Source organism: Artemia sp. Qi Xiang Cuo, chromosome 4 (assembly GCF_049724085.1).
Source record: "Artemia sp. Qi Xiang Cuo chromosome 4, ASM4972408v1, whole genome shotgun sequence".
Taxonomy (NCBI): domain Eukaryota; kingdom Metazoa; phylum Arthropoda; class Branchiopoda; order Anostraca; family Artemiidae; genus Artemia; species Artemia sp. Qi Xiang Cuo.
In genome coordinates, this window is record NC_142797.1 from 47,309,358 (window position 1) to 47,328,605 (window position 19,248).

The 19,248-nt window shown below is 31.2% G+C and overlaps 1 protein-coding gene across 2 annotated transcripts in view; it reads right to left on the reverse strand.

Moving 5' to 3' along the window:
- Positions 1–19,248, reverse strand: part of LOC148953170 (uncharacterized) — a 198,465-nt gene that overhangs the window by 119,175 nt on the left and 60,042 nt on the right. For both annotated transcript variants that reach the window (XM_089088338.1, XM_089088337.1), the window contains exon 2: positions 12,423–12,673. In XM_089088338.1, the coding sequence (XP_088944464.1) occupies positions 12,423–12,673 (251 nt within the window). The remainder of the gene's footprint in view (positions 1–12,422; positions 12,674–19,248) is intronic.

The window sequence follows — 19,248 nt, forward strand, 5'->3', positions numbered from 1 at the left end:
TGCCTAGCAAACCAGCTACCAAGACCATTGTAGTACGCCCCTTGTAGTAGTCGAATCCATTGCCTATTTGACGTGGACTCAGAGCACCAACATAGCAATTGATATCGGGACAGACAAATGGAATTCTTCTATTGTTCATTTTAGGTGATGGTGGTGACGTCGACGATGGGTCAAAAATGACATGTAATCACTGCTAAGCCTTTTGTGATTGCTAGAGGATCACCCAGTTCACTTCTTAGTGTTAACTGACAGAGTTTAAAATACGAACTGTTTACAGGAACATACTGAAGATGCTTTATATTATAGTGATGAACAAGTTCATGGGTTGTTTTTCGTTTAAAAACACGTAGGAGGGGGACAATTGAGTTACAGACTATCGATGTTTACAAAAAGGGTGCATAGAGAAATATGAAAGAGTCCGAGGCGAAACCAGGTGGATAATCAGCAAAAATAACTTGATCCATCCCGTAAACGGTGCCAGCGTTTTTCCCATTGATCATATTATGTTTAAAGCCAAGAACGTCTCTCACATTATCATTGAGAATAGTCATTTCAGTTTCAACAGGTGAGGTAATGTAAATCCTATCGTGTTCCATTGAATAATTAAAATGGAATGTACCATTCCAACGATATGAGATTTTTCAATTGATTGTACGACACAAATCGGTCATACCATCATATTCAATATATTTCAATTTAACGTGTGGATATTCGCTAGATATAAGAGCTTCAACCCATTCATACTCGACAAAGAGTGACCAATCGAATGGTATAACTTTTATGTGATACACACGATCCTTTCTCAGGATGTCATAGGTATTTTTGAGAATACAGTCGACAAGAGCCACTTCATACTTTCTGTCATCCAATTTTATGGCGGGGGAGAGTTTCGTCCAAAAATCACTTGTTTTGTTCAAGTCATTGTAGAGAGGATCGGAAACGTTAGACATAAATGTTACATAGAAATCATTGGGCATTACCAATATCTTCAACACTGATCCAAGAATCAAAATCAGAGTTGTATCCTAGCCACCGAACAAGTAACTGTTTCCTACCCCTGCGAATACAAGTCTTTAAATACTTTTCAATTTGATATATTTCACTATTATATTTAACTTTTTGTAGTTCATAGTCATAAAAGCCGCCGAGAATTTCTTCATCTTTGGTATCGCGCAAACGATAAGTTATGTGTTTAGTGTCTATCATTTTTGCCACTTTAAAAAGTTCTGTGGACCACAAGTAATTACTCTTTTCAAAAACATTAGTTGTTCTATTAATTCAAACAGTATCACCAACATTAAATTTTTTCTAATTGACAATCGTTTCATTGGAATATTGTTTAAGAAAGGTGTCAATTGTATCATGATGAAAATGATGAACTTCCGTTGGGGTTGAATGGGACAATGATCGATGAGGTCGATGATTATAAATCAACATGATTTTATCTAAATCATGAATAAAAGCAGATGTATTTTTCAATGTACAATATCTTAAAATTAAAAGTTAAATAGTTCTTATCTTTCGTTCTGCCAATGCATCCTTTATATGAACGTAGCGGTGACGGGGCAATGTGTTAAATTTCGATCGTAGTTTTTAGACAAGGGAATTAGCAAATTCACTACCGTGATCCGTTTGAATTTTTTTATACGAATCCTGTTCGAGAAAACTTTCAACGGCCTGACCAACTTTATCACCTCTCTTCGAGAGCAATGGAATGGCATATACATAGCGACTAAAAACACTGATTGCAAGTAGAATGTACTTGTACGGTGTATTGTAACGTCTTTGAATCTCATCTAGAGTTAAGAGATCTGCTTGCATTATATGCAATGGGAAAAAGGCTTTATTTTTTCGATAATGATTAGCACGAAGTCTATGATTTCTATGCAGAGGGTAACTTGATTCAGAAAAGTTATTTAATTATTTGTTTACTAGTCGATGCTGAGTTCTCAAGTTAAGATTATCTATTTGCCACCCATCAAAACATTATACCAAATTCCTTAGAGTTTTCTTTTATGAATAAACAGTGCCAATCAAGCAACATTCAAATACACTTTATGATGTTTGTTAGTATTTTCCAGTCATATTCCACAATTACTATACTATTCCCATTTTACTCTAATTCTGCTTACTGCTTATCAATTTGAATGTCTACCTTCCCTTCCTCTTTATCACTATAAATGTTTCTTCGTTGCTTAAGGCTTCATAGGATTTCTTTTGCGTGACCTGTATTCTGCTTAATCCTAATTTATTGTCGTGTTTTTCCAGTCCTGGTTTATGATTTAAATCAATGTAGTATTCAAAACAACGAAAACATTATGCAAATATAAGAACTGCAGTTTGGCTGATATTAGCTATTGCACATTGAAAGCCAATTGGCTTCCCTTAAAAATCCTTCCTTGGGATTTACTGGCTCTTTCAAAAGAAACTTATTAAATCCTTACTCTTGTTCTGTAGAGAATAAAGAAGCCTTATATACGTGTTCTAAATCTGTAAATGTTGGTTAGGGGAATATTTTGTAACTAAGATTGTAATTGTTCCTTTACAAGAAAAGGCTTTAATTGTTTATTTATTGATGTTTTAATTATTGTAATTATTTATCATGATCTGTCTTCCTGTTTATTTTTTGACGTAGATAATATCAATATTACTTCTGATGACGATCACTACATATGTGAACGAAATATCTAGTATTTTTGTGAAAACTTTCACTGTCTATTAAAAGGATTTTATCCCTATCTGAACTTTTATTTTTTTGGTGAAAAAGTCTTAAATAGTTTAGATGTCAAAAAGTCAAAATTATGCACTGAATTCAACTGGAGAATGCCCATTCTGCGATCTGGTACATCCCGATAGCTATTGAAAAAGTCATATATCTGGTATGTTTTATTGAGAGCGTTTATCGTGGTTTAACGTATAATAGAATTGGGTTTGGAGAGTTGAACTGTTTTACACCAGTAGAAGAAGCACTTTTATCAAGGGGGGGGGGAGTCCATATATGGACATTGACCTACTTTCAAGGGTGACGCAATACGCTCAGTGAATACAACCGAGACAAGATCATTGACCTCCAATGAGCTAGAATACGACTAGTACACGGTCACAGCCAATCAGGGAGTTAGAAATACCGGGCGAAGTGATATCATCAGACTTCTGAGAATTTCAACGTTGGTTTTACGTAAATGTTATATCACAGTTTGTTTACACTTTGAGGTTAAGGGATGATGTTTAATTGATACAGACATGAATTACGTTGAACTTATCGTGTACTTCGATTGTGTAAGAATTTGTGACAGAAAAATCAATAGGCTTCATAGGAATTTAATATGTATCTGTGCACACTGTGCCAGAACAACGGAAACGTCAGATATTAATTGACATTTTAGGGGAATTATTTGGGGAGAAACTCTGTGGTCGCTATAATACACATGTACACAATATGGGATGTGGGCGATATAAAATATTGTTTTTGGCAATGGAGCATGCTAAAAAGTTGAAAGTATTAGAGCCATTGGTGTCAATATGACATTGTTAATTAACCTAGCTTTACTTCTCGACTGTGTTCTGTATAATGAATAAGTATCATTTAAGCAGCGTTTTAAATATAAAAAGATGGTACTAATAAAGATGCAGATGCCAAGAAAAGAATTTTAATAATGAAATTCAGAACAATCTTTAGAAATCCTTAGAAATCAACTATTGAGACGATTGTGAGAATGAACCATCAAGGATTGCAACCACCGAGGACCTCAACCCTGAAGGTCCTCTCTCCCAACCTCCAAGGCCCCCCACTCCAAGTTTTTAACCCATCCCCCCATTTTTTATACTTTTTGAAGTTTATTTTTGAACTTTTTATATTTCTTAACATGATAATTTTATTTCAACTTTTTTACATGTCTTAGAATGACATAAAACATACTTAAAGCATATAAAATTCACTTTTAAGCTCAATTTCTGAATGTATGTAGATGTGTTTTGTCTGAAACCTAGGATTTGGGGTGCATGGTTTATAATTTCGCACTTTTTTCACCTAGGTTTTTTAGCCTGTCATAGGAGTGTTTTCTCTGAAATCTATGATTTGGGGTGTTTGGTTTACTATTTTAGACTTTTCTTAGCTATGTTTCTTAGCCTTTCGTAGATGTGTGTTGTAAGAAACTCATGATTTGGGATGTCTAGTTTGCTATTTGTGACTTTTCTGACCTAGATTTTCTAGCCTTTCGTCGGTGTATGTCTGATTTATTAATAATATTTGATTTTCTAATAAAATTGGGTTTTAATCTTCAGAAATAAGAACATCCATGTTTAAAATACATCTGATTTTATTAATAATATTTGATTTCCCTTTAATAATTGGGGTAAATTTTTGCATATTTTTTAATAGAGTTTGGTTTTAATTTTCAGAAATATGAACATCCCAGTTTAAAATACATCTAATTTTATTAATAACATTTTCTTAGCTAGGTTTCTTAACCTTTAGTAGATGTGTGTGGCATGAAACTCATGATTTGGGATGTCTAGTTTGCTATTTTTGATTTTTTTCTGAGCTAGATTTCCTAACTTTTCGTAGGTGTATGTCTGGTTTTATTAATAATATTTGATTTTCTAATAAATTTGGGTTTTAATTTTTAGAAATAAGAACAACCATGTTTAAAATACTTCGTATTTTATTACTAATATTTGATTTCTTTTAATAATTGGGTACATTTTTGCATTTAAAAAAAAAATAAAGTTGGGTTTTAGTTTTCAGAAATATAAACATCCCAGTTTAAAATACATCAGATTTTATTAATAACATTTTCTTAGCTAGGTTTCTTAACATTTCGTAGGTGTGTAATGCATGAAACTCATTATTTGGGATGTCTAGTTTGCTATTTTGGACTTTTTGAGCTAGATTTCCTAACCTTTCGTAGGTGAATGTATGGTTTTATTAATAATATTTGATTTTCTAATAAAGTTGGGTTTAATTTTCAGAAATATGATCAGCACAGTTTATAAAATATTTGATTTCTCTTAAATAAAAAAAATATTTTGATGTATTTAAACAGTTCGATGTGTTTAGTATTATATTAAATAAGTAACCTACTGATTATTAAATGCCAAGGACATTTTTGTAGGGAGGGGACTGAATAATCTATTTCATCTGTCCAAAATAATTTTGGACACTGACCATCTCATGATTCAAATGCTGAACTGTCAAAGAAAAGCAATAGCTCCTTTTACAGTCTATAGTACAGGTTTAAAGACGAGATTTTCTCAAAGAAAATAAAAAAGGTTCCACTTCAGTTCTTAATTTTTTCAAAGACATAAAAAATTTATAGTTCTGTTCTAAACTTTTCCATAGAAGATAGAAAAAAGTTATACTTTGATAGTAAACATTGGATCGAGTTCAGAAGGATTTTATATCCACTTTAATATAATTCTACATCCCCCTTTTGATTGCTCTGAAGAGACAGAACATATTTTTCCACCAGTCGAAGAACTGTTGAAAAATATCGGCAAATTTATGGAAATAGCTTAATCTACAAATACAGTATGGATAAAAACCTTAAATATTTGCAATTCAAAATTTTCAGCCTTAGTTTAAATACAAAATAAAAAACTAAAATTGAATACATTAACTCAGAATAGAACAAACTCAAATAGTTGGACTTCCAATTTCTTTGGAAGTTCAATATTTGAATCATGAGATGGTCAGTGTCCAAAATTATCGGCAACAATTGAAGTCAGGCTTGGCCCCAATGAAGTTGGAGCGCATTGTCAGGTTAAACACTCAAGCTGTAACTCCAGTGATTCAACAACAAGAGAAGTCAAGCATTGCACACGGAAGTGTTGAACGAATCAATCATTTTTTAACATTATATTTAATTTTAATCATTAAAATTCAATTATATATTGATTTTGCATCGGTCTATCCAACTTAGGTCGATTATGTATGAAAACATCCACACAGGAGGGGAATGACGTTTAAGGTTATGGCCTTAGAGCCTTGTGGATGAGACATATGGATGACTATAAGTACCTCTAAGAAAGGTGTCTATAAAAGCATTCATTTATATGAACATGATGATACAATTGATTCATTTATTAAATTTCTGGTAGCCAGACTAGTATGGAAACACACACTCACCGAATTTATCAACTATTTGAGTTTGTTCTATTTCGAGTTAATGTATTCAATTTTAGTTTTTTATTTTGTATTTAAACTAAGGCCGAAAAATTTGAATTGCAAATATTTAAGGTTTTTATCCATACTGGATTTGTAGATTAAGCTATCACCATAAATTTGCCGATATTTTTCAACAGTTGTTCGACTGGTGGAAAAAAAATGATCTGTCTCTTCGGAGCAATCAAAGGGGGGATGTAGAATTATATTAAAGTGGATATAAAATCCTTCTGAACTCGATCCAATGTTTACTATCAAAGTATAACTTTTTTCTATCTTCTATGGAAAAGTTTAGAACAGAACTTAAAATTTTTTATGTCTTTGAAAAAATTAAGAACTGAAGTGGAACCTTTTTTATTTTCTTTGAGAAAATCTCGTCTTTAAATATGTACTATAGACTGTACAGGGAAGTCAGATATTTCAATTTAAGAAGCTATTGCTTTTCTTTGGAAGTTCAATTTTTGAATCATGAGATGGTCAGTATCCAAAATTATTTTGGACAGATGAAATAGCTTATTAATCCCCCTCCCCCCGAAAATGTCCTTGGCACTTAGAACTCTGTAGGTTACGTATTTAATATAGTACTAGATACATCGAACTGCTTGAAGAAAAAATCAATGTTATTAATAAGATCAGATGTTTTTTTAAACTGTGTTGTTCATATTTCTAAAAATTAAAATCCAGCTTTATTAAAAAAAAAGATGCAAAAATGTACCCAACTTAGATTCGTTTAACTTCACCAACATGATCCTCATATTTTATTTTTAAGTTTCAGGAGGCACAATCCGTTTTTGACGATAGTCAGTGGAGGGATCCAGAGGATGAGGTTACAATATCGAATATAGAAGCGTCACAAGACCAGTGGGAGAAAGATGAAACTCCAGAAACACTTCAGCTTGGAGAGGATGATAATAATAGGGAGTTTCTCCCCCCACCCACTAAAAGACGGAAAGAAGCTATTGTGTAGGATATGAAGCTGGATGAAGATACTATGGAGTTCCCTCCCCCCACCCACTAAAAAACAGAAAGAAGCAATAAAGAAGACATTTATCAATGATGAAGATGACATCACCATCGAGACATCACCATCGGTTGAAGCTGATGAAGTTATAATCTTAAAAACTATAGAGTGCATAGGTTTATGTGTAAATGCATTATTTCAATAAAGCAAATTTTTATACCTAGAAAATTGTGTCTTTTAGAATCATGCGATATTTTTACAGATAAAAACATATTGAAATTCATAACATGGTAGAAAAACAAAAAACAAACCCAACTTTATTAAAGAAAAATCAATGTTATTAATAAAATCAGATGTTTTTAAGCTGTGATGTTCATATTTCTGAAAATTAAAATCCAGCTTTATTAAAAAAAATCATATGTTGTTAATAAAATCAGATGTATTTTAAACTGGAATGTGCATACTTCTGAAAACTAAAACCTCACTTTATTAAAAAAAAATATGCAAAAATGTACCCAATGAGGTCTTGGATCAAACCCAACTTTATTACAAAAATCAATATTATTAATGAAATCAGATGTTTTTTAAACTGTGATGTTCATATTTCTGAAAATTAAAATCCAGCTTTATTTAAAAAAATAAGCAAAAATGAACCCAACTTTATATAAAAAATCATTGCTATTAATAAGATCAGATGTTTTTAAACTGTGATGTTCATATTTCTGAAAATTAAAATCCAGCTTTATTTAAAAAAATCAAATGTAGTTAATAAAATCAGATGTATTTTAAACAAGGATGTGCATATTTCTGAAAACTAAAACCTCACTTATTAAAAAAATATGCAAAAATGTACCCAATTATTAACAGAAATCAAATATTATTAATAAAATCAGATGTTTTTAAATCGTGATGTTCCTATTTCTGATAATTAAACCCCAATTTAACTAGAAAATCAAATATTATTAATAAAACCAGACACAAGTCTACGATATGTTATGAAATCTAGCTCAGAAAAGACCAAAATAGCAAACTATACATCCCAAATCATGAGTTTTATGCAATATATATCTACGAAAGGTTAAGAAACCTAGATAAGAAAATGTTATTAATAAAATCAGATGTAATTAATAAAATCAGATGTAATTTAAACTGAGATGTTCATATTTCTGAAAATTAAAACCCAACTTTATTTTTTATTAAATACAAAAATGTACCCAATTATTAAAAGAAATCAAATATTATTAATAAAATCCGATGTATTTTAAACATGGTTATTCGTAATTATGAAAATTAAAACCCAACATTATTAAAAAATCAAATATTATTAACAAAACCAGACATACACCTACGAAAGGTTAGGAAATCTAGCTCAGAAAAAAGTCCAAAATAGCAAACTAGACATCCCAAATCATGAGTTTCATGCAACACACATCTACGAAAGGTTAAGAAACCTAGCTAAGAAAATTTTATTAATAAAATCAGATGTATTTTAAACAGGGATGTTCATATTTCTGAAAATTAAAACCCAACTTTATTTTTAAATATATGCAAAAATGTACCCAACTCTTAAAAGAAATAAAATATTATTAATAAAATCAGATGTATTTTAAACATGGATGTTCTTATATCTGAAAATTAAACCCAACTTTATTAGAAAATCAAATGGTATTAATAACACCAGACATACACCTATGAAAGGTTAGGAAATTTAGCTCAGAAAAGTCCAAAATAGCAAATTAGACATCCCAAATCATGAGTTTCATGCAACACACACATCTACCAAAGGTTAAGAAACCTAGCTAAGAAAAGTCTAAAATAGTAAACCAAACATCCCAAATCATAGATTTCCGACAACACACTCCTATGACAGGCTAAGAAACCTAGGTCAGAAAAGTGTGAAATTGTAAACCATGCACCCTAAATCATTGGTTTCAGACAACACACATCTACATACGTTCAGAAATCGAGCTTAAAATTAAATTTTCTATGCTCTACGTATGTTTTATGTCATTCTAAGATATGTAAAAAAAAAGTTTAAATAAAATTATCATGTTAAAAAATAAAAAAAAGTTCAAAAAATAAACTTCAAAAAGTATAAAAAATGGGAGGGGGATGGGCCCAAAAAGTTGGAGTGGCGGGGCCTTGGAGGTTGGGAGAGAGGACCTTGGTGATTGAGGTCCTCGGTGGTTGCAGTCCTTGATGGTTCATACTCATAATCGTCTCACTAGTTGATTTCTAAGGATTTCTAAGGATTGTTCTGAATTACTTTATTAAAATTCTTTTCTTGACATCTACATCTTTATTAGTATCAGCTTTTCATATTGACAACACTACTTAAATGGTACTTGTGTAATATACAGAACAAAGTCGGGAAGTAAAGCTAGGTTAATTCACAATGTCATCTTGACATCAATGGCTCTATTACTTTCAACTTTTAAGCATACTCCATTGCTAAAAACAACATTTTGATCGCCCACATCCCATATTGTGTACATGTCTTTTATAGAGACCACAGAGTTTCACCCCAGGTTAATTCACAATGTCATCCTGACACCAATGGGTCTATTACTTTCAACTTTTTAGCCTACTCCATTGCCAAAAACAATATTTTATATCGCCCACGTCCCATATTGTGTACATGTCTATTGTACCGACCACAGAGTTTCACCCCAAATAATTTCCCCAAAATGTCAATTAATCTCTGACGTTTCTTTTGTTCTGGCAACTGTACAAAGATACATATTAAATTCCTATGAAGCTTATTGATTTTTCAGTCTCGAATTCTTACACAATCAAAGTACACAATAAGTTCAAGGAAATTCGTGTCTGTATTAATTAAATATCATTCCTTAGCCTCAAAGTGTAAGTAAATTGTGATATAGCAGTTACGCAAAACCAATGTTGAAATTCTCAGAAGTCTGATGATGTCACTTCGTCCAGTATTTCTAACTCCCTGATTATCTGTGATCATGCACTAGTCGTATTCTAGCTCATTGGAGGTCATTGATATTGTCCCAGTTTTATTCACTGAGCGTATTGCGTCACCCCCGAAAGTAGGTCAATGCCCATATATGGACTCCCCCCCCCGTGCTATAAGGGCTTCTTCTACTTAAACCATCGATTTAGCGAGTAATTCTTCATGTGGAAGAACAATTTTGGAATCGAAGTACCGGCTCAACATTAATATGAGTAATTTTAGTTTCATGATGCAAACTTGCTCGTCAATTAATTTAACTCTATGCTTGATTTTCCCTTCTAACAGGGAGTAAGCTTTATTTTTTATTTCTTTTGAGTTTTTGTTTTATATTGAAATAAACGAATTTGATAACACCTTTACCTGAACCTTTGAAACTAGCCCAGTAATCCAGTTTTGTTACCCAGTACAAAAGACAAAAACTGTCAATCAAGGCCGTATCCAGGGGGTAGGGGGTTTGAACGCCCCCCCCCCCCCAAAAAAAAATATTTGTCCGACTCGTAAAAACGTAAAAAAATGAATATAAACACATTTTTGATACATTAAAAAAAAAAATTTAACCCTTTTGTAAGACACCTACAGACAAAATTCTGGATATGTTCCTGCTGTCAATATTAAAGTACAAAAAAAAACAACCCTTTATATGAGGTTTTATTCTCAATAAAATGATAATGGCAGCAAAGAATTTCCGACAATTAAATGTGAGGTTCTACTTGCAATCAAATAAAAAAGCAAGTTTTTTCAACTGAAAGTAAGGAGAATGTTAAAACTGAAAACGAACAGAAATTATTACGTACATTAGGGGGGTTGCTCCTCCTCAACACCTCGCTCTTTACGCTAAAGTATTTTAGTACTTAAAAAAAAAAACTTTTATTGTTCTAATTGAACGAACATTGTGTTTCAAGAGTCTTTCTTAAAGAACTGGGACAGAATTCAAACTTTAGCGTAAAGTACGAGGTGTTGAGGAGAAGCAAACCCCCTCATATACGTAACAATTTCTGTTCGTTTTAAGTTTCATTGTTGCTCCCTACTTTCAGTGGAAAAAAACTTTTCTTTTCTTTTTTTATTTAAGTTCTGATCATTTTTTAAATAATGCCTGGAACCCAAGCTATACATCCACGGAAAAATATCTCCTCCCCATAGATTTGTGTTCTAGAAAATTCATTCCTGGTGAAAATTTACCGCCGAAAGTTACCCTTAACATCTCCACGCGTAAAATTGAGTCGGTAAAGAGAAAGCAAAACATAAGAAATTTCGTATAGGAATTCTGGCAAATTCCCCCAGCTCAAAATTTCCCCTGAAAAGTTCACCCCTGAAAACTTCCCTTCCCACGGAAAATTATCCCCGTGGAAAATCCCACCAGCAAAAAATTGGCGCCCCCCTCCAAATCCAAAAAATATATTCATGCTTCCCAATAAAATTAAAGACCCTTCCCCAGGGGTTGTGGGGGGTGGGCATTACGTCCCCAAAGGCATAGTTATTCAGCCTTTCAACTATGCTGAACAAAATGGTTATTTCAAATTTTTGATCGGCCTATATTGAGAAAAAAGGGGCGTGGGTGGGGGCCTAGTTGCCCTCCAACTGTTTTAGTAACTTAAAAAGGGCACTAGAATTTCTGATATTCTAGGACCACTGGGCCGGTAAGATCACCCCTGGGGAAAACAAAAAATAAATTAAAGAAAAAAAAATAAACAGGCAAAATTCCACATTTTTGCAGATAAGAGCTTTAAACCTATATAATAGATTTCTCTGATACAATGAATCTGATGGTGTGATTTTCATTAAGCTGTATGATTTTTAGGGGGTGTTTTCCCCTTTTTTCGAAAATCATTACATTTTCTCAGGCTCGTAACCTTTGATAGGCAATACTAAACTTAATAAAACTTATATATCTGAAATCAACATAAAAGTTGTTTCTTTTGATAAATCTATTGATATCAAAATTCAGTTTCTTAGAGTTTCGGTTACTACTGAGCCGGGTCGCTCCTATCTTACAGTTAGTTACCACGAACTGTTTGATGAAATGGATTTACCATAGCAGTTTAAAATAAGCATCCGAGGGAAAATTTCATTCCGATTGACCATGATCTATTCAGTCAGATGATATGACTCTTCTTAAGTAATTCCATTAGAATTAAATGTTTCCAGCTGACATTCTTTATTTCAGATAAATAACACTGACGCAGATATTTAGTAACTCTAACTTATTCCATAAGTGAGTTTTTATTTTCAAAATTTCAGAGATGGAATCAAGATTTCCATCATAGTGCTGTTATATCTAAATTTAAGTGGTTACACGATTAGTTATTGATCTTGACACTTACTGGTCTTTGAATTATTGGTTGTTCAGGATCAGCTACCTCTGTCTGAAACTGCATCTGAAGCATTCTTGCTGCTTTGACATCTTTAATTGAAGACGTAATAGATTCGACTATCCCTTTCCTCGCATTTAGCCAGTTATCAGTAGACGAAATCGGGTGTCGTTGGGGAGTGAAATACTTTGAAAGTGTCTCTTCGTATGACCTTATTCTGATGTCTTGTGATCGTGCAGAGACTGTTTCCACATAGAATCCACCTAGTTGGAAATAAATAAAATGTTTTATCTTGCAGCTATTACGACTACAGTAGCTCAAAAGACCTAAAGCTACACGAAAGGAATTTTGAACTACTTTAGAACTTTTTAATATGAATATTATTGTGAAACTAGTTCGAGGAAGAAAGGTGGTTTTCATTTTATTGAATACACACATACAATAGACAAGATATTAAAATCAGAAGCTCCGTCTGTTTCTGCAAGAAACAAAAAGATACATAAAAATAAAAAAATTCGGACCAAACAACACAGCCTACTGGAAGCAATGGATAATCGCTCAACAATATGGATTTTAGGAACTCGAAGTTTGGCAAAACGATCAAAAATACCTTTTGTGTAACCAAAGCCGTGTGGAACTTTCATATACACAAGGTAATTTACTATTTACATTATTTAAGAAAAACTTGATAGGTATTGTAACTGTTATTTCTTTGACACCTCGGGCAAGAGAGTAGTTGACCTGAGAGATCGTTGCGTAATGTTTAGTATTATTGTCCTTCCTATATTGTTGAAAAGGATATCCTGTAATTTCGTGGATAAAAACTATACCTCATCTTCAGGTATGAAACTCCGTTCCAGGGCCGTATCCAGGATTTTCGTTTGGGGGGGAGGAGAGTGGGTTTACAAAAACAACCTTGAAACGTATCAAAATGTTTTTTATGTATTTTTATTATGTTTTTACGAGTTGGAAATAAATTTGGAGGAGGGGGGGGGGGGCAAAACCCCTGCCCTGAATATGGCCTTGCTCCATTCCATATGAATTAGAAAGTAAAAGCAAATATGCCAATAGGTTTTCCAATCACTAAATTAAAATATATCAACCCAGGAGTAAACGCATGGTAGGGGAAGGGGGATGAATCTTCCAGCGTATTGTCTACATGGGTATTTGGCTTAAACTACCTAGAAAATATGAGGGTTTGTTTTTTGGAGGGTTTGTGAAGGTTGTTAATTGTCAGGTTCCTATTTTGAATATTTTTTTTTTTTTTTTGACATAAGATGGACAATTCACGAATAGATTCAGCAGCCTGAAGGATCTGATTTGAGTCTAATTTGAATTAAACAGTTTTATTTCCTTATCCCATGCTTCTGCATGCACTAGCACCGTTTGTAGGAACTTATTTCAAGTGGGCAAGCTGGGGAATACCCCTCCCAAGAAAAGAAACAGAAAAAAACATGCAAATTGTGCCAAAAATGTCAAAAAATATAGGATGAAATTGTAAAAAAAAAACACACACACCAAAGCGGCGAGGCGAAGCTCAAAGTGCTTCCCACTCCTCAAGTACGTGTCTTGGGTACATCCGATATTTGAATATTAGTCAATAGAAAAGTATAGCCTATATAAACGTATAATTCAAACACAATTTACGAGACACAATGGCGCCAAAAACTAAACAGTCTAGTTCTTTCTTTACTTAAATGGCTAGGGCTTTTGCCATACAGATTTGATCTTTCTTTATTACCGTTACTGATACGTTACCGTTACGTAATTACTGGTACGTTTACTTACCGTTACGAGAGTAAAATAATAATTACGACTTTCTTTAAACATCATAACTTACATATTCACTTGAGATATGTTTAAAGAATACGGTATTTGTGTAAAATAAATTTAAAAAACGTTTTCCAGAAAAAAGTGAAGAGCCATTTCACTTGAAGCTTCCATTTCAGTTCTTAATTTCTCAAAGACATAAAAAATTTAAAGTTCTGTTCTAAATCTTTCCGTAGAAGATAGGAAAAGTTATACTATGACTTTGATTATTTTCCATGAGGATAAAAAGTTTCAATTTAATTCTAAATTTTCTTAAATTCAGTTCCGATTTTTCTCAATGAGATAAAAAAATTTAAAGTTCTTGTCCAAAATTTTCACAGAAGATAGAAAAAAATATACTTTGATCGTGAATATTCGCCATGAAGATATGGAGCTCCACTTTAATTCTGAGTTTTCTCGAAGAAGTGCAAAATGTTCATGTTCTCTTCTGAATTTTCTTAAAGAAGAGAATAAAGTAAGATAAATTCTGAATTTTACCAATGAAAATTAAAAAGCTTCCGCTTCAGTTCTTAATTTCTCAGACATAAAAATTTAAACTTCTGTTCTAAATTTTTCCGTAGAAGATAGGAAAAGTTATACTATGATTGTGATTATTTTCCATTAAGATAAAAAGTTTCACTTTAATTCAAAATTTTCTTAAATTCAGTTCCGATTTTTCTCAAAGAGATGAAAAAATTTAAAGTTCTGTTCCAAATTATTCATAGAAGATAGAAAAAGTTATACTTTGATCGTGAATATTCGCCATGAAGATAAGGAGCTCCACTTTAATTCTGAGTTTTCTCGAAGAAGAAAAAATGTTCAACTTCTCTTCTGAATTTTCTTAAAGAAGAGAAAGAGTTAGCTCAATTCTGAAATTTACCAATGAAAATGAAAGAAGGCTTCCACTACAGTTCTTAATTTCTCAAAGAGATGAAAAAATTTAAAATTCTGTTCCAAATTTTTCATAGAAGATAGAAAGTTATACTTTAATCGTAAATATTCGCCATGAAGATAAGGAGCTCCACATTAATTCTGAGTTTTCTCGAAGAAGTGCAAAATGTTCAAGTTCTCTTCTGAATTTTCTTAAAGAAGAGAAAAAAAGTTAGATCAATTCTGAATTTTACCAATGAAAATGAAAAAGCTTGAACTTCAGTTCTTAATTTCTCAAGGACATAACAAATTTAAAGTTCTGTTCTAAATTTTTCCGTAGAAGATAGGAAAAGTTATACTATGATTGTGATTATTTTCCATGAAGATAAAAAGTTTCACTTTAATTCTAAATTTTCTTAAATTCAGTTCCGATTTTTCTCAAAGCGATGAAAAATTTAAAGTTCTGTTTCAAATATTTCATAGAAGATAGAAAAAGTTATACTATGATCGTGAATATTCGCCATGAAGATAAGGAGCTCCACTTTAATTCTGAGATTTCTCGAAGAGGTGCAAAATGTTCAAGTTCTCATCTGGATTTTCTTAAAGAAGAGACAAAAAGTTAGCTCAATTCTGAATTTTACCAATGAAAATGAAAAAACACTTCCATTTCAGTTCTTAATTTCTCAAAGACATAAAAAATTTAAATTTCTGTTCTAAATTTTGCCGTAAAAGGTAGGAAATGTTATACTATGATTATGATTATTTTCCATGTAAATAAAAAGTTTCACTTTAATTCTAAATTTTCTTAAGTTCTGTTCCAAATTTTTCATAGAAGATAGAAAAAGTTATACTTTGATCGTGAATATTCGCCATGAAGATAAGGACCTCCACTTTAATTCTGAGTTTTCTCAAAGAAGTGCAAAAATGTTCAAGTTCTCTTCAGAATTTTCTTAAAGAAGAGAAAATAAATTAGCTAAATTCTGAATTTTACCAATGAAAATGAAAAAAAGCTTCCATTTCAGTTCTTAATTTCTCAAAGACAACCAAAATTTAAAGTTCTGTTCTAAATATTTCCGTAAAAGATAGGAAAAGTTATACTATGATTGTAATTATTTTCCAATGAAGATAAAAAGTTTCACTTTAATTCTAAATTTTCTTAAATTCAGTTACGATTTTTCTCAAAGAGATGAAAAAATTTAAAGTTATGTTCCAAATTTTTCATAGAAGATAGAAAAAGTTATACTATGATCGTGAATATTCGCCATGAAGATAAGGAGCTCCACTTTAATTCGGAGTTTTCTCGAAGAAGTGCAGAATGTTCAAGTTCTCTTCTGAATTTTCTTAAAGAAGAGAAAAAAAAGTTAGCTCAATTCTGAATTTTACCAATGAAAATGAAAAAAAAGCTTTCATTTCAAATCTTAATTCCTCAAAGACATAAAAAATTTAAAGTTCTGTTCCAAATTTTTCGTAGAAGATAGAAAAAAGCTATACTTTGATCGTGAATATTCACCATGAAGATAAAAAAATGAACCTAGCTTTTTGCATGATAAATTTTTCATGTCTTTGAAAAAACCAGAACTGAAGTGGAACCTTTTTATTTTCTTGGAAAAATTGGAAGAGAACTTGAACATTTTGCGCTCCATTGAGAAAATTTAGAATTAAAGTGGAACTTTTTATCTTCATGGTGAATATTCACGATCAAAGTATAACTTTTTTCTATCTTCTATGAAAAACTTGGAATAGAACTTTAGATTTTTTCATCTCATTGAGAAAAATCAGAACTTAATTTAAGGAAATTTAGAATTAAAGTGAATTTTTTATCTTCATGGAAAATAATCACAATCATAGTATAACTTTTCCTATCTTCTACGGAACAATTTAGAACTGAACTTTAAATTTTCTATGTCTTTGAGAAATTAAGAACTGTAGTGGAAGCCTTTTTTCATTTTCATTGGTAAATTTCAGAATTGAGCTAACTTTCTCTTCTATAAGAAAATTCGGAAGAAAACTTGAACATTTTACACTTCCTCGAGAAAACTCAGAATTAAAGTGGAGCTCCTTATCTTCATGGTGTATGTTGACGATCAAAGTATAACTTTTTTCTATCTTCTACGTAAAATTTGAAACAGAACATTAAATTTTTTATGTCTTTGAGAAATTAAGAACTGAAATGGAAGCTTTTTTTCATTTTCATTGGTAAAATTCAGAAATGAGCTAACTATTTTTCTCTTCTTTAAGAAAATTCAGAAGAGAACTTGAACATTTTGCACTTCTTCGAGAAAACACAGAATTAAAGTGGAGCTCCTTATCTTCTTGGCGAATATTCACGATCAAAGTATAACTTTTTCTATCTTCTATAAAAAATTTGGAACATAACCTAAAATTTTTTCATCTCTTTGAGAAAAATTGGAACTGAATTTAAGAAAATTTAGAATTAAAGTGAAACTTTTTATCTTCATTGGAAAATAATCACAATCATAGTATAACTTTTCCTATCTTCTACGGAAAAATTTAGAACAGAACTTTAAATTTTTTATGTGTTTGAGAGATTAAGAACTGAAATGGAAGCTTTTTTTCATTTTCATTGGTAAAATTCAAAATTGAGCTAACTTTTTTTCTCTTCTTTAAGAAAATTCAGAAGAGAATTTGAAAATTTTGAACTTCTTTGAGAGAACTCAGAATTAAAGTGGAGTTCCTTATCTTCATGGCGAATATTCATTATCAAAGTATAACTTTTTCTATCTTCTATGAAAAATTTGGAACCAAACTTTAAATTTTTTCATCTCTTTGAGAAAAATCGGAACTGAACTTAAGAAAATTTAGAATTAAAGTGAAACTTTTTATCTTCATGGAAAATAATCACGATCATAGTATAACTTTTACTATCTTCTACGGAAAAATTTGGAAGAGAACTTTAAAATTTTTATGTCTTTGAGGAATTAAGAACTGAAATGGAAGCTTTTTTTTCATTTTCATTGGTAAAATTCAGAATTGAGCTAACTTTTTTTCTCTACTTTAAGAAAATCCAGTTGAGAACTTGAACATTTTGCACTTCTTCGAGAAAACTCAGAATTAAAGTGGAGCTCATTATCTTCATGGCGAATATTCACGATCATAGTATAACTTTTTTTATCTTCTATGAAAAATTTGGAACAGAGGTTTAAATTTTTCATCTCTTTGAGAAAAATCGGAACTGAATTTAAGAAAATTTAGAATTAAAGTGAAACTTTTTATCTTCATGGAAAATAATTCACAATCATAGTGTAACTTTTCCTATCTTCTATGGAAAAACTTAGAACAGAACTTTAAATTTTTTATGTCTTTGAGAAATTAAGAACTGAAGTGGAAGCTTTTTCATTTTCATTGGTAAATTTGGGAATTGAGCTAACTTTTTTCCTCTTCTTTAAGAATATTCAGAAGAGAAGTTGAACAAATTGTACTTCATCGAAAAAACACAGAATTAATGTAGAACTACTTAACTTCATGACGAATAACTACAATTATAATATAACTTTTTATATTTTCTACGAAAAAATTGGAACAGAACTTTAAATTTTTTCATCTCATTAATAAAAATCGGAACTGAATTTAAGAAAATTTAGAATTAAAGTGAAACTTTTTATCTTCATGGAAAATAATCATAATCATACTATAACTTTTTCTATCTTCTATGAAAAATTTGGAACAGAACTTTAAATTTTTCATCTCTTTGAGAAATTAAAAACTATAATGGAAGCCTTCTTTCATTTTCATTGGTAAATTTCAGAATTTAGTTAACATTTTTCTCTTCTTTAAGAAAATTCAGAAGAGAACTTGAAGATTTTGCACTTCTTCGAGAAAACTCAAAATTAAAGTGGAGCTCCTTATCTTCATGGTGAATATTCACGATCAAAGTATAACTTTTTTCTATCTTCTATGAAAAATTTGGAACAGAACTTTAAATTTTTAAAATCGGAACTGAATTTAAGAAAATTTAGAATTAAAGTGAAACTTTTTATCTTCATGGAAAATAATCACAATCATAGTACAGAACTTTAAATCTTTTCATCTCTTTGAGAAAAATCGGAACTGAATTTAAGAAAATTTAGAATTATAAGTGAAACTTTTTATCTTCATGGAAAATAATCACAATCATAGTATAACTTTTCCTATCTTCTAC